A 17414-nucleotide genomic window follows, 5' to 3' on the forward strand; every position below is an offset into this window, starting at 1 on the left:
TGCCACCCCACACACACACACTGCCCCACACATACACTGCCCCCTTAACACACACACTGCAACCCTGACATACACTGCCGCCCTCACACACACTTCACCGCTCACACATACACTGCACCTTTCACACACACTTCACCTCTAACACACACCACTACTCCTATGCCCTATATTCCAGCAGACCACAGGTACGTTGTCAAACTGTTATTAAACGGTATGACTACTTACTCTGGGGTGGGATCCTGGCACCATAACTACTACAGTGTGCCAGGATTATTTATTTAAATAATCTACAAGTGCCCCTCCTGAGATCAGGCTCTGGATCCGCCACTGTGATAGCAGGCTACTTATGGAAAGGAGAGTTGGGTTCATCAAGTTCATCTTTTCACACATGCTTCTGCTGATCCAAAAAAATAGCCAATCAAAATGCTATCCCGCTTGTGCCACAAAATGGGAAAAATGCTTATGGGCTCCAAAATTGCAGTCAGATTTCTCCTTGGAGCAATAAGCGGTTTCCAAAATACAAGTTTAAAAAAAATATCAAAACCCCCATTTAAAAAAATCTCGGGTTATATTCAAGTAAAAATTTCCATTACCCATTTGATTAATTTGCTAAGTCTGCCAGCACAATCTTTAAATTTAAGACTAAAGTTTTACTACCCATGATAGTACACTTCTAAATAAATATACTAAATTTCTTGAGGAACCAATTTCTTGATTATTGATCTAGCTGTGCTGGATATATGGATATGTAAAAACTTACATCTTTAAATTAGTTTATTTTCTTTTGACTTCCATGGCGTATTCAACATTTCCCTTTAAAGTCTGAGCAATATTTTTATCCTGGTAATGTTTCATGGGCCACTGTGGCAAAATATTCCATTTGTGTAATTTAGGAGTTACCACAACACAAATTATTAAATCATTCTAAAAGTTTAGTCAAAAATATTAAATTATTTGGAAATCTTAATCAAACAACATTAAATTGAGGACATACTGTTTAAATCTTAATGGCAACCTGAAAGAACACAGTTTATTCCCTTTATAAACTCCATAATTTAGTTACATTCTACATTAATCTCCTGGCATATTTTCAGGTTACTGGAAGACTAAACATTATTATCTTGTAGACTAGCTTGAAGTACAGAAAAAATGTAATAGTGGAAAGGTCTGTTTTTTCCACGATCACTTTGAAACTGAGTATAATTAAAGGAACAGACATTCATGATTGGTCATCTGTGCATTAAAGGGACACTATAGGCACCCTCATTGAAATGGTCTGCGTGCACTGTCCCCATCACTTTAACCCTGCAGCTGAAACATTGCAGTTCATAGAAACTGCAAACATTTCATTGCAGGATTAATACTGAAGGGCAATCGCACGTATGGCACTCGCCACGCATGTACTATATGTTTCCCCTTACCAATGACATCGCAGGAGGTAGAGACTGAGGGACCCCAGCGCAAAAAAAAAAGGCAAGTGAAAAAAATAGATTAATACTTTGATAGCCACCGGGGGTTGGGGGCACAAGGGCAGAGGGACACTATAGGCTTTCTCAAACTTAACCTCTCTAAAACTGAACTCCTTGTCTTTCCTCCTCCTAATACTGATCCTCCTCTCTCCCTCTCCCTTCAAGTCAGTGATATCCACATAAGTCCATCCCTACAAGCGCGCTGTCTTGGCGTCATACTTGACTCTGGTCTCACCTTTGAGTCTCACATCCAGTTTGTTGCCAAGTCCTGTAGGTTCCAACTCAAAAACATAGCCCGCATCCGCCCCTTTCTTACGCAAGATGCTACCAAGGAGCTTGTCCATGCTCTAGTAATTTCCCGCATGGATTACTGTAACCCTCTCCTGATTGGCCTCCCCAAAAGACGTATTGCCCCGCTACAGTCTGTAATGAATGCTGCAGCTAGACTGATTTTCCTATCCAGTCGGTCCTCTCACACCTCGCCCCTCTGCCAGTCCTTACATTGGCTCCCTGTATCCTATAGGAGTCAATTCAAAGTGCTAACCCATACATTCAAAGCACTGAACAATTCCAGCCCCTCTTATATCTCTTCACTGATCCAGAGGTATGCCCCTCCTCGTACCCTCCGCTCTGCCCGCGACCACCTCCTGACCGCTGCTCGCACCCGTACGGCCAACTCACGCTTGCAGGACCTCTCACGGGCGGCTCCTCTCCTATGGAATAACTTGCCTACTGCCATCAGACTCTCCCCTAGTCTTCAATCATTTAAGAAGGGCCTTAAAACCCATCTCTTCAGGAAAGCGTATGGCCTCCCAGAGTAATCTCTCCCTTACATACCTGTCTTTTGCTCTCCTATGGGACAGTGCTTTGCTCTCTCCTCCAGCTCTGCTTCACTCCTACTTGATATTTCCTATCCTAATGTTTCTAATACCCCACCTCCTATAGACTGTAAGCTCATTTGAGCAGGGTCCTCTTCAACCTATTATTCCTGTAAGTTTTCTTGTAATTGTCTTATTTATTGTTACATCCCCCCCCTCTCAAAATATTGTAAAGCGCTACGGAATCTGTTGGCGCTATATAAATGGCAATAATAATAATAATAATAATAATAATAATAATAATAATAATATTATAGTGTTTGGAGTAAACCTTAGAAATAACATATCTGTAAAAAGAAAAATAAAAAAAGGAACTAAACTGAAAATAAAATACATTTGGCAGTGTTCAGAAAGATACTATTAATAGATTACGATGGTTGGATATATTATTTACCACTTTTTGCTTTTTGGATAGGATTTAGTACTCTAGCTGTTGTAGACTACATTTTCTAAATGGTTAGTTGGCCATTACAGATAATGCAGTCTATGTATGTTGAGAGTATCAACGATTTACTCCGGCTGTCTTTGACTGAACACAGCACAGAACATCCAATTATTCTGCCCTGACAATATGCGGTGGGCATGCCAATCCCACCATTTCATCCAGTACAGGAATCACAAAAGTAGCAGAGGGTTATGTACAGTGCTATGTATGCAAGCCAGTGGAAGGTTCCTGCAAATGGGACATCTTTTAATTTCAAATTGCACTGTATAGCGAAAGACAGTTGAGGTAAGTTATGAAATATAGTTGTATGTACTTACCCAAACACCCAGCACTGAGTGCCGACCCTTTTGCATTGCGTGTCTGTGAGATAGGCGTAGTATTGTCTACAAAAAAAAAATTGAAAAAAATAAATAAGGATTTTTAAATATGCCATTATTCATTTGCCATATTAATGAGAAGACTTGGCATGAAATTCCAAGGAATATTTAGTTTATGTGAAGATAGTGTCTACTGAAAAGTGGAACGGTCACTTGTCTGTGAATTACATTTCTGAATAAAATATTGAAAATCAGCCATCACTTGAACTATTTTTTTTTTCCATGTGATGGTCAGCTTTCCTTTAAAGCACACTTCCCCAAACTCCGGCCCTCCAGATGTTGCTGAACTACAACTCCCATGATTCTCAGTCTATTTCATTCATAGAATCATGGGCGCTGTAGTTCAGCAACTACAGGGCCGGAGTTTGGGGATGCCTGCTTTAAAGGCATGTTTAAGTTTTAGTAAGCGACACCACAATCCAGCTCAGTTATGGCACAGGTTACTCTGGAGTAAAATGTTTGTTTCTGTATCTCCTCCTTCCCTTACTATGGTCCCTCCTGGTGTAAGGAATCAAAATGGAGGAGCTCAGTTCCACAAAGTGGTAAATGCAACAGTGTGGAATTTCTACATTTAGCTTTTAGTTTTCAAACCTAACAAAGCACTGATGGGGTAAATTTGGGGCTAAATAAAAAAAAAAAGTATTTTTTTTGTTTGTTTTTAGTGTTATTAGCAGCAAGAAGCAGATTTAAGTATTCAAATAAACATACAAAGTTTATAGGATACATTGCATATTGTTCACATAATATCAGACATAACATTCTAGAAATATATATGTAACCACTGACTTTGGGCTTGTACTCCTTATTTAATGTAGAAGTACAGCAAAATGTGCATCACGAAAACTGGAGATATGAAGAGAGCTAAATATATGGGTAGAAAGTAAAAATGAGGGAGGAGAGCAATAGCAAATAAAGAGAGCATTTTGATTGATTGTATAACAATACTTTGGGCACTAACACAACTTGACCTCATTAACATGCTGTATTTTGTGCATGCTCTAATCTTTATAATTTTCTCCTTAGTTAAGCCTATCAAGCCAGGAAGAAGACTTCATCCAATGTATGTGCTCAGCCCCAACAGCACTGAGTGGGCTGCTTTTAATTCACAACCTGGCTGCAGGCAGCCAGAGAAACTACAAACAGGTAGTGACATTTTTAGCAAATGTATCATATGTGTCCTTTTCTTTGAATTCAGGTTGCTTTGTAGTTCGAGTCTGCTGGTATGGGCTAAACCAGCAGTTCCCAAACTGTGTGCCGCGGCGCCGTGGGGTGCTGCGACTGGCACACTGGGGCACAGAGAGATATTTTCCCGGTGCTATAATCATAGAGAGAGAGAGGACCTGGGGGAGCTCTAACCTGCAGCTCTGCCAGGTTCTCCTCTTGCGAGCTTGGAGCGTTGCCATGGTTACCAAGACAACACTCCAAGACAACACTCCTGAGGATGCTAGAGTTCACTCTCATCACTTGGACCACCAGGGCTTCCCCACAGGACCACCAGGGATTAATATTGCCCCCCCTCCCAGGCAAAGGCAAGTAGGGAGGGGGGATATAATTTTTATTTAAAAAAATAAAAATAAAATAAAAGTATATATTTATTAATTTGCCCTCCTACCCCCACAGACCCCACACCGCCCCTATCCCCACACACACACACTGTACCCCTCACACAACCTGCCCTCCCCCCCACACACACACACACAAACTACATCCTTCACAAACACAATGCACCCCTGTATATATACACACACACACACACTACAGCCCCTACCCTGGCAGACCCCAGGTAAGTTGTCAAACAGTTCTTAAACAGTTTGACTACTTACCCTGGGAGGGCACTACTGGCACCATAACTACCACAACGTAACGTAGCGGTTATTGTGCCTGGATTGTTTCTTTAAATAATCTACCAGTGCCACTCCCAAGATTAGGGGCCCAGTATCTGCTGCAGTGATGTACATAAATGCAACCTAAAAAATGTTTTGACTTGCAGTGCCTTGGAAAAATATTGAAATATTAAAGGCGTTTGGAACCTAAAAAGTTTGGGAACCACTGAGCTAAGCTTTTCCTGGAGTGAATGGGATAGGGGACGGGTAAAAAGTAAGGCTTATGGTGTAACATTCAGCAAAACATGTATTTTTTTGTGCAAAAACTATAAAGATTCGAGCATGCAAAAAATACAGTATATTAATGAGACCAAAACCTATCAAACGCATTAAAGTTGTGTTGGTGAATGTTCATATTGGTCGCTCCCAGTTTTAGAACCTTGCCTAGAATAATTTTTTTTCTAAAGGAGCACTTAAGCACCATAACCACTGCAGCACACTGTAGTGGTGATAATGTAATAGGAGTCCTGTGGCGTGCTCCACCTCTAGCAAGCAGTAGTGGTTATGGTGCTTGGAATGTTAAGCATAACCCTCAAATTTACAGGTTCCTGCTAGTTTCCAGAAAACAATTATAATTCCCCTCTGTTGAGCTTTACCACAGGGGAGGGCTGGAGACATTTTTCTTGGGAAGGCAAGTACAAATGAATGGCCTTTATTTACCGCTCACAAAACTCACAGATATCGTTGTAGATAGTCCTACTTAGATGAGGCATGACATTTATGGGTTTAAAGAATGGAGGCTGCTGGAGTTGTGACATTGTATATTCCTGCAATTTCAATCAGTATGACCTGTACTGCGTGGTGGAGCATTTACATGGATTTATGCATGCCCAGGGTGATACAGGCTCTGTTTCCCATTACTTTTCTCCAACCAATGGTATCGGTTCACTTTCAAACACACATACCATGCATGTGCCTTCAACTCCAGACAGGTCACCAGCCAATGCACAAACCCATATAGTGACGGGCTGGCAAATTCCCAGGACAAACCCTGATTGATGCATCACTCCTGCAGAACTTAGTGTGGAATACAACAGATATTCCAATGCACCTTCTTTATGTTTAATTTCAGAAGAAAGGTTTGAGTCTGCAGCCCACATGCTCTACAGCATACATTTTATATTTACATTGTAAGACTAAGTATTGTTAGCAACCTCTACAGGATCTCTGAAGATTGGCAGATAAATCCAAAATATTTACTGTACGGCTCATTATTGATCATTAGGCAATAACAAAGCCAGGCAATTTTTGTTATTATAATTCATCATCTCTGTTTGCCTGCTTTGCAGGACTTCCTACTAATGCCCCCTTTCAAGCAGCTCTGATTACCAGTAAAGCATTTAAAAAAAATGTTTTATTTATATTCCTTAAATAGGACATACACAAAAATAGAAGTACATTATGTATGCATGTGTATATGTATTTATATATTCAGTCACAGCGAATAGGGTTGATGGATGCGCCCAATGCTGCAACAGCCAGACAAGCCCTGGAACACCTTAACTTACAATACAATCGATGCTATTTAATAAATTGTTGATTAAAATATTCCCCGACCAGCCTGAATGTTCACAGCAGAAAGTGCATCAAAAGACCCCGTTACTCTATTTGGCCTGCTATCGAGGAATTTGGCTGATCCTAAAATTACATTATTATCCTGAATATTATAAGTCACTGTTGGAGAATATTATGCTGAAAACAGGCTAGTTAAGGCAGCATTTGTAACATTTAAATACGGATAGAAAAAAAGGAAAAGCTTTACTCAGAGAGCATGTTAAAAAAGCTGTTGTACAAGAGCGTAACATCACAATAGAAATTAAGCATACTCTGTATACTATCAAAATAAGAATCCATAGTTTGATGAGCTAAAAATACACACTGTGGGTCCTGGGTGAAAAAGTAAATACGGTACATACAGATGGCATTTTTTTTTTATAAAGTAACTGAGGGTGCCAATTAAAAAAAAGGTGGGCACTAACCAGATTCTACCAAATGCAAAACAGCATTAGTCTTGATAATGCAATCGCTGTGATGTACACTCTCAAGGTTATTCACTGAAGTGAGAATTCAAAGCGAATTTCAGATTTAAGGTAAAAAAGATGAATTTTAAAAATTCTCAATAAGCTATGCTTTCATGTAGACAGTCTGCTTTCACCTTAAAATGTGATATTCATTTGGAAGTCTCACTTTAGTGAATAGCCCTCCATGAATCAATACATTTCAAAGAACAAAACACAACAATGAACTAATAAATAAATAAATAACATTTTGGGAATATTGGGAACATAAGACGCAAGGTACAGCATGCTAAACATTCTAACCATTTCATAATGTAAAACATACATTACGTGCTGAAATGCAAGCTGCCTGAAAATATTCATTTATTCAGTCCTTCCAAAGCTGAACAAGATTTATTACCTGACAGTAGGGGCTGTTATCACTCCGATAAAAAGAATCCGACACCAGCTCAGTGCATGACTTGCTTGGAATACAAAGATATGTTTTAAGAAGAATGTATTCAGCTCAGTCAGCTAGAAGAGGAAAAAAGAAAACCGTGCCATTAAGCTCTAGCAAAAGCCAATTCCAACCAAAATGTACAATTATTTTATACATTCAAATTATTATATACACACACATATTCAAATAACACTCATATACATACACACACACACACACACACACCATAATGATGTTACCATCTCACAGCATGGATTCCAGATGATGCATGCCGTCACACTGACATTTCTCACTTCCTGCACATTTGTCATCTACATATTAATGGTGCAAAACCTGTTAATCTCCATCTCAAATGTGCTCTATTACGTTAAACCGGTTTCCGTTCGTTGACCAGGCTGAGATGCATGCTTTGAGACATAATGCTTTATCCTGCTGGAAGCATTCATTCAAAAACAAATACAGTGTCAAATGACGATCAGCTGGCAATAAAGCTCCTAAATGTGCCAAGGAACCATTCCCTCACGTCACTACCAGCCTGTTCATTCAACACATGGCATGATGGTTCCATAGATTCATACAGTTTACGCCACATTCTGACCATACACTCTGCTGGTCACAGTACAGTAATAGTGTTGAGACCAGGCAAGATGTCCGGTTTTCGATCATCTAGTTTTGGTGACCCTGCGATGCAGAAAACTATAGCCAACGAAGCAAACAAACAAAATCATAGCAAGAGGATGCTTATTAAAATGTAAACTCTACATGAATGTAAAGGCGCATAGTTAATGATTCAAGATTAAAATTCAATTCTGCAGCATAAACTACAGCTATAGCAGGAAGCGAGTCAAGCATGCAAGGATGCCACGTGACAATTCACCTTGCCATGTGAGCTCAAACAACAACTGAGGAATGTAGATTTCTCACTGAACAGACTCTCCAGAAAAATGTCTTCTGGGAAAGGTACACTGATCAACCACAACATTAAAACTCCCTGCCAAATGTTGTGTAGGTCTCCCTTGTGCTGCCTAAAAACAGTTCTGATGCATTGAAGCATGGACTCCCACACTTCTGTGGTGTCTGGTACCAAGACATTGGCAGCAGATCCTGCAAGTTGGGATCTACATTGATCGAATTTGTTGTTCCAGCAAATCCCACAGATGCTCAATAGTGTTGCGATCTGGGGAATTTGGAGACCAAGACCTTGAACTCTGTCATGTTTCTGAAACCATTCCTGAACAAAGTTTGCAAAGTGGTAGGGTGACTGACTGCTGAGAGAGACCACTGCCCTCAGTGAACACCATTGCCATAAAGGGGTGTATGTGGTTTTCAACAATCTCTAGGTAGGTGGCACGTGTCAAAATAACATTCACATGAATACCAGAACCCAAGGTTTCCTACCAGAATATTGCCCACCCCAAAACACTGCCTCAACCAGCCAGCCTCCTTCCCATAGCGCACCCTGCTGCCATGTCTTCCCCAGCTAAATGATGCAGATGTCCCTGGCCACCCACCGGATCTAAACGAAAACGTGATTCATCAGACCAGGCAACCTTCTTTCATTGCTTAATCGTCCAGTATGGACGCTCACGTTCCTATTGAGGCGCTTTCGGCAGTGGACAGGGGTCATCATGGGCACTCTGAGCCGTCTGCCGCTATGCAGTCCCATATGCAGCAAAGTGCTGTGCACAGTGTGTTTTGTCACTTTTCCATCATGGCCAGCATTACCATTTTCAGCAATCTGAGCTACAGAAGCTCTTCTGTGTGATTGGACTACACAAGCTAGCCTTCGCTCCCCATGTGCATCACTGACCCTGATGCTGGCTCACCGGTTGTCCTTCACCTTTGGTAGGTACTAACCACTTCACACCATGAACAACCACAAGACATTGGGGAGATGCTCTTACCCAGTTGTCTACCCATCACTCTTTACCTGTTGTCAAAGTCATTTAGCTTGCACAGTTTTCGTGCTTCAAACACATGAAATTCTCACTGTTCACTTGCTGCCTAATATATCCCACCCTTGACCAATGCCATCGTAACAATATAATGAATGCTATTCACTGCACCTGTCAGTAGTTTTAATGTTGTGGCTGATCAGTGTATATGTATCTTTAAATTTATACCCAGTATATTGTTCAATACATTTGATGGCAATTTTACCATTATAGGGTAATATTTAGAATTATAAAATTACTACTTGGACATAGATGTGTCTCACTTACCTGCCAAATTATCATGAAAAGATAGACACCAGCAACTCTTTGAAATGAAGACTTGGGATCAAACCACCTGACATAGATCCAGTTTACTGGAGTGAATTGCAATACTGCTCGCTTTATTTTCCCGGTGGTGGTGTGAATGTCCCTTTAGAGAGGCAAAACATATATAAATTAATAAAAAGGTTCTAAAAAATATATAAATAATGAAACAGGATGTTTGGAGAAAATAGAATTTGTTCAAAACTTGTATTTTATTTATATTGCAGTAACTATAAATATTCCCATAACACAAGGCATAATTATTTGTTCATGATTTATGTTGCTGATGCTGTAAAGCTATTTTTTCTATTCAAGGCAATATAATTAAGCGGTTACTAAAAGTATAAATAAAAAAAATAAGAAACATTTTTCTTCCATATGTATTGGAGATAGCAGTGAAAGTACACATTTGTTTGTTTGGAGGAAAGTATATATTTTTTTAATGTAGCGTTACTTTTAAAGATGGTCTTTGAGTGGCACTTACCTAAACAACTTTGGCCCAAATCAAACTGCTGAGCTCTGCTCACGTTTGATAAGGCAACAGCTTTTTTGAAAAAAAATATTTTTTAAACATCTGCTACACAAACACGCAGATCTGAAAGTCCCAGAGTGCCATGCAGGGTATGCAAATGAGCACAAACATCATGGTGACTTTTTTTTTTTTTTTAACACTTTTTATTATTATGTTAGGATTTATATAGCGCCAACAAATTCCGCAGCGCTTTACAGTAGGTGAACAAACAAACATGTAGTTTTCATGACTTTTCACACTACATTTCTATAACTTCTAGTAGCAATAGACTACTACGTAATATGGAGCTTTGTTTAAACTCATTCATGTTATGATTTAAAAATACTAACAGCTTTATTCAATAAATCGAGAAAATTACGTAAATTCAAAGTCAATTCCACACTTAAGTCAGAAATAGCCAAATTGGAAGCATAGCTGACTTACTGAATTTGTCCATTTTGGGCTGCTTCTGCTTAAGTGGACACTATAGTCACCAGAACCACGGCAGCTTAAATGTAGTGGATATGGTGTCTATATCCTGTCCCTGCAAGCTTTTTAATGTAAACACTGCTTTTTCACTGAGTGCCACCCACTCAGACTACTAGAGGTACAGTGTGCAGCACTGGCATTCAGCGCCTCCATGCAGAGCATGTTCCTTTATAGAGCTGTGTTGATTCAATGCATATCCACAAGAAGATTATTTCCTATGGGAAAGCATTGGATTAATTGAGATCATCAAGTTTAATAATCACAGCCATGGAGGCAGAGCCAGCCACGGTGAGACCAGGGCGCCATGGGTGAAATTTGAGCAAAAATCACCTCTTCACAGAGATCGAAGGTGGGATGGTCACCTAAATAGTTATTTTAACACATGTATGTGTTCCTGACACTAAAATGTTACTATGAATTTATATTTTAGTGAATAACCCTATAACACTCTGGTTCATTGTTGGAAATCTCTGAAATTATCAAGCATGGTGTTTATTTTGTGTTCATTTTAATAATTTGATTGTTTATGTAAGTTAATTATAATTGCATAGTTTGGCATAGAAATATTAATCCAGTGGTGTTATTGGAAAACAAAATTAGCACGTACCACGTGCTATAAAATGTACATGACATTTAGAACACAGTAATTTGATCACCAGTCCAAGAAATCCAAAGCTGCATTAATAATTGCGTATCAACTTACTTAAAACTTGCCCAGTGATAACTTCTCATCTCCAAAAAGCGACAAACGATCATACCAAGAAAAATGCCACCTCCATTGCATAAGAGAATGTCCAGAATCACTTGATCCCACCAGCACTCGGCAAAGTTGGGAAGAAGATGCATAAAAAACAGCTAACATGAAAGAGAATATATGTTACTAAACAGATCTACATGGAGGAAATGTGTCCTAGACAAGGACATCTACAGAAATGTAAACCTTGAGGAACGACAATAAAGGTCAGTGACTAATCATAAGCGCGTTTGAGTAGGGTCCTCATCAACCTATAGTTTCTGTAACATTTTGTAATTGTCTCATTTATTGTTAAATTTGTCGCTACATAAATGTCAATAATAATAATAATAATAATAATACAGATGTTCTCAGCTGCATTACAGCTGAAAAAGTATACAAACAAATCTAATTCACGCAAGCGGTCACCTTCCATGGTTTTTAATGTTTACTTTTCTCCTATATTTTGCAATTATATTTTTATGTAGAATTTCCCTCATTTGCCCTGAATGACTCAATCAACATTATAAAGGTTGCCCTTTATTATTAAGGGGAAAAATTGAAACAATGTTTCTGTTGTCCTCCTCATTTTCATTGGGTGCCCTTACTGTGCCTAGACTGAACAGGATTGTGATATCACTTGCTAAATCTTTATTATACAGTACAAAAAAAAAAACAAAAGCCCATGGAGCATTATGTGAAAAATATGTTAAAGACGTGTTTTTCAATGTTTTATTCAATGGTGTAACTTCTAGAGAGGTAATGTTTTATGTAGATTTGAAATTTGTATTTTGTGTATATTTTAACACCACTATTGGTTACCACTGATTTTCTATGCATATTTTGACCCATGACAAGAGTTTAAGTCTCTACTCTTCCACACATAGGTATCACGTAAGAAATATCATAAATGTATACGAACTGAAGCAGAGTTTCAAGGAAAAACGTTTAACAAGAAGAACTATGGTTTAATTACTGGAAGCTAGCATATCCATCAGCTCTATATAAAATTAGATTAAAACACATGGATACGGTGATGCACATTGATGCCCTCGTAGCATAGAGACAAAAGGATTGTGGACGTTCTTTTTCTACACCAACTAGAGAACGATATGTTGGCCAACACGGATTTAAGGCATGGGATGCAAACCACAAAGAGGTTTAACTCTGCAAACAAGCTTTATAGCAATATTGACACATGTACCTCTGTCAGCTCCCATGTGATGCTTATTGTCCAGCACAGTCCGTAGCTCCGGATCAGCAAAGCTTTCATTGCCCATCCCCAGAAGTGTCCAAATGCAAATATGTCAAAATGGCTTAGTATTCGCTCCCAAGTAATAACATGGCAATTCACAGCATATTCCTACATACAATGAGATCACGGATGTTAAAAGAATTTGCAATGTTGGGACATTCACAAACTAAGTAACGGTTAGGGAATCCCTAGAACACCGAACTTAAACATCTCCAGTGGTCATTCTGCTAAAAAATGTACATTAGCGAAAATGAAGCATCACAGTAACTGCAAAAAGAATCTACGAGAATATTTCAAATTGCAATTTTCCAGAGTACCATCAGTTCTAGTAATATATTGAAGCTATAAAAAAAAAATACATATTAGGTGGAAATAATGGCCAAAGTAGTATTGTGTGGGAGAGGCTGCTTTATTTATGTTCCTATGTATAGAGGGATAAAGTTTACAACAACTGCAGGAACATCATATGTATTTAGTTTGTAATCACTTTAATATGTTGTACATAATGTATTAACATGATTATCCTCAACCTTCACGCTGTAGTATCCAGTTAAAATGTTCATTATCAAACTAAACTTAATGAAAATACCATAAAAAGTCAATAAACTTATCACTGTTTTCCATAACAAAAAAAAAAAAAAAAAAAAAAAACTACTAGCAGCTAACAATAAACCCTTCCAATGAATTGGAACTATAGAAACGATAATGATTTGTCAAGTACTGTATTTTAGAGAGAAATTAACAAATGTAGCTTCACGAGAGGAGAGCGACCCATTTGCCACCCTTGATCCTACAGGAAATGTCAAACATCAGGTACTCACCATGATATCAGATTCGCGTGTAGCAAAACGAAGGTTGGGGTCTAACCAATACATGACAGACTTCACTTGTTCAAAGTTCAAGAACAGCAAGAAGATCAGGAACAGGAAATAAAGTACGCTGAGACCTGAAAATTGATACATGTTCTGAATCAGACATAATGGAAACGGGATTTTGAATAACATGCAAAAAGAAAACCGGCTCATGAATGTATCCAAGAGGTTACATTTTCACTAAACACAGCCAACTGACTAACTCAGTGGCCACAATGGCAATATCCAGTCGTAGGTAGACGAAGCTGAATTAACTAACAACTTAACAAAGTATGAGTGGGCAGAGCCCTCAGCAAATTTTGTATTCACCGAGGATCTTTTTGTTTGCCAGAATTTAATTCCAGTGTCTTTACGGACCACCCACACCCGTAAAGCACTTAAGGTTGATGAAGTGCTTTATGGGTAAGGAGGATCCCACTTTAATAGCACTTTATAAAAAGTGCCTATTTCTTTGACAAATAAGTACTTTTATAAATAAATTGTCAAACACAGCACGGAAGCTTTTCTTCCTCCTTCCGTTCGCTTCACTCAGCTAATGATAGTGGCAGTTCCAATATGCTAGAGCTCCCCTGCCATTGCCTCCTTTAAATCTTAGAGCCTGTGTGCGCCGTGCGTCCACAGGGATCATTCCCATCCTTGTTTCCAGCGCCTGCATCCTCAGTTTCCCCCTCGCCACACTTCTGTGTGCATGTGGTTGCAGCTAAGAAGCAGAGGCTTGACCCCAGCAAGTCGCTGCTGGGGGGAAAAAAAAAAAAAAAGAGGAGAGCTTACATAGGCTGCAGCTTTGGCAAAGTTTTTCTGTACCCCCAGCTACATGCAGCAAATAAAAAAAACAAAACAATATATTTGTGATCATTGGGGATATTTCTAATACATAGAGATTATTTAAAGGAAAAACATCCTTGTGGAATACTCCCTTAAACTATAGATTAGGCCAGCAAGAAAATTTTGTGAGCTCGAGTACTTGGAACGTTTCGCAGAGTTGAGTCGCCTGGGTCCAAAAGGCTAGAAAAGCACTTGGCAGTTATTCTCTTTTCATCTCAGCCCTTTGTAAATAAACCCTTTCATGTGTCTTGTGATTACATTTACAAATGAAGTCGGTGCCAACTGAAACCTTTAAAACCAGGGCTGTCCAAAAGGTAGATCCACAGATGATGTCGAATTTCAGAATGGCGAACAAAAACCAGGGGTATACTATTTTAAAGGCCAACTTAAGGTGCCTTTCTGCATGGATTTCGTATCACAAATACGATTTTTAAAAATTTGCATTTTTATCTGCACTAAACTCCTCCCACTTATTTCTAGTTTAAGAAAGGATTATTTTTGACTCAATAGGAAATGTTATATATTATAATTCCTGCAGAGTGAAAAACAATGGGTGAGCTACACAGCTATACTGCAGCCATGTATACTACAACATGGAAAACACCTTATAGATACTAATTTTAATGAAAGTCTATCAGATCCATTGGTACAATTTTGGTGTCAGACTGATCTGTTTAGTGCAGGGGGGCTGAACGGAGGTCAAAATATGTTTTTGGACCCCCCCAAAAAAAAAAAATCGCCAAATTCTGGGAGCAGCAGACAACATTTGGTGGTCACAGTTTAATGCCCCTGCTTATTGTCAACATCTAGTGATTTAATTAGAGAGCTCGACATTAGAATTTAAAATGTATCAGAGCCTGACTTATCACTTACCAAACACCATTCTCCAGAGAGCAGGATGTGGTCTCGTAAAGGGGCCTGGAACAGGAGAGAATAAAGAAAGTTACATTTCACGCAGATTGTTCAACACTGTAACTTAGCCAGAATGTTCCATGTTTGGTACTACGGTGTATCAGTGAAATGTAACCGCAATGCTAATTAATGTTTAAACTTGTGCGAGCAATTCAGCAGCAAATAAGGATCTGAAAGTGAACGCTTCCTGCTCGATGTGGTGTGTATCAGTTATTTAACTCGCTGTTGGCTTGGAGTTACAAAACAACGGCTGGAAAGACAAGAATAGACCATAACCACTGATTAGATTACTCTTACTTAAATAAAACTACCTGTGCACAAGCAACGTATTCACCTGTGTCACTTTTCAATTACTGGAGTTTGTGTATATGTATTTTTTTTTTTTTTTAATTCTTTCTTTTTGATGTGCAGGTAGGAACATTGCAAGGACAAACGCCACAACAGAGTACACGTTGCATATAGAGTTAACAGTGGCCTAAGTACGAGCACAACTTTTCTTTTGATGGCTTAAATACATTCTTTTCTCAAACTATGAGTATACATGAAGGAATATTATACACAGGCTGGGCGCATAGCGAACTTCTGGGAGTTACATTCGGTAACCCTTGCTGGGTGTAAACTAAAAAACGCGTATCACAAATGAATAACTGTGAGAGTGGGTAATAGTGGTATATCATTTTGTTGTGCTTTGCTGGAGGTTAAACATACCGCTATTCGGGCAGGTGTGCCTATGCAATATTCTTCGCGGAACTAACCCATGTGGTGTCCTGTCAGAGCGTAGCATGTGGCTATAAAAATGCATGCATCCAAGGGGATTTTAGCAAATAAGCGATGCACACGTGACGTTCATGGAGTATATTAAAATAAAATAAATTAGGTTAGCCGTCGTGATGTCATCTAAATAAAATGTATATGCCTTTGTTATAGCTGGGCAGCATTCTAGCCATAAAAATGACCAGTGTGGTCCGAAAATACGTTCCTGCCAGTGGCTGTAGTGGGCCCTAGGGCTCCTGGTGTTAATCAGGCTCGTTAATGTGAACTGCTTTTGGGGTGTGTGTACCGTGGAAGGGGTACCCCTATGGTCGATTGAGCGGTGTCCGGAGGTGTTGGGCCAGGGAGTGCTTTGTGGAGGACGGTGTTTTACCCCCCTTCTCCTCAGTATATGTTAGTATAGTTTGGTATGACATTTGAGTCTCGGGTGTGTCTTAACCCTGCCTGTCTACTATTCGTGTCTTGTGATGCCTAGTTGACTTCTAAGGCGGCAATACAGGGGCCGGGGTGTCCGGCCTGGAGTGAAGCGTTCCTGTGTGTGTCAGACAGGGAATTAGTTGGTAAGTATGAGTAGGTGAAATTAAGAAACACAAAAATAAACAATGAAAAATAAAGTCTAAATCAACAAGTATAGTAGTTCAGTGAGGCATAGCAACCCAGTTCCGAAGTAGTGAGGTCTTTCAATTTCAGCAATTCTTTCATTACTGTGTGGACAGATCTTGGGTCTTTCACGCCGGGGTGTCGGTGTGGGTGCCGGTTCCGGGCTTTCTTGGTACAAAATTCTTCACCACGTCTGGGTTCCAGCTATGTCGCGGTTTGGTGACCCCGGAGGCTGTCGTGGGCTGTACGGCATCGGGAGGTAGTCCCAGCATGGGCAGCAAGTCCTGAGCTCCCTGTAGGTCGAATATCTCGTAGGTGTTCCCGCCATGGGACACCTGCAGCGAGCGGTTGAAGCGCCACCGGTATGGTACGTTGTTTCGCTGGAGTAGCGTCGTAATGGGTTTGAGCGACCGTCTCCATGCCAGGGTACTGCCAGACAGGTCCGAGAAAAAGGAGAGGGACATATTTTCGAAGGAGTACTGGGGGAGATTCTTGACCGCCGCCATGGTTGTGGTTCTATCTGCTTTGCGTTGGAAGCGGAGTATAACGTCCCTGGAGGCCGTTGGTGGGGCTTTGGCCGATTTGGGGACTCTGTGGACCCCCTCAAGGTTCATTGCTTTGACCTGCCGCGCGGGCATGAGTGCTGTTAAGAGCCTCCTCGCGAGGTGTGGGAGTTCTT

General features: G+C 39.8%; 1 protein-coding gene across 1 annotated transcript in view; it reads right to left on the reverse strand.

The window, feature by feature from the left end:
* PTDSS1 (phosphatidylserine synthase 1) overlaps nt 1–17414 on the reverse strand; it is a 43625-nt gene that overhangs the window by 14281 nt on the left and 11930 nt on the right. The window contains exons 3-9 of the mRNA XM_063451221.1: nt 15326–15370; nt 13577–13701; nt 12705–12863; nt 11471–11622; nt 9732–9873; nt 7471–7583; nt 3110–3175 (exon numbers count right to left, since the gene is read on the reverse strand). Of these exons, the coding sequence (XP_063307291.1) occupies nt 3110–3175; nt 7471–7583; nt 9732–9873; nt 11471–11622; nt 12705–12863; nt 13577–13701; nt 15326–15370 (802 nt within the window). The remainder of the gene's footprint in view (nt 1–3109; nt 3176–7470; nt 7584–9731; nt 9874–11470; nt 11623–12704; nt 12864–13576; nt 13702–15325; nt 15371–17414) is intronic.

Source organism: Pelobates fuscus, chromosome 4 (assembly GCF_036172605.1).
Source record: "Pelobates fuscus isolate aPelFus1 chromosome 4, aPelFus1.pri, whole genome shotgun sequence".
In the NCBI taxonomy this organism is placed as follows: domain Eukaryota; kingdom Metazoa; phylum Chordata; class Amphibia; order Anura; family Pelobatidae; genus Pelobates; species Pelobates fuscus.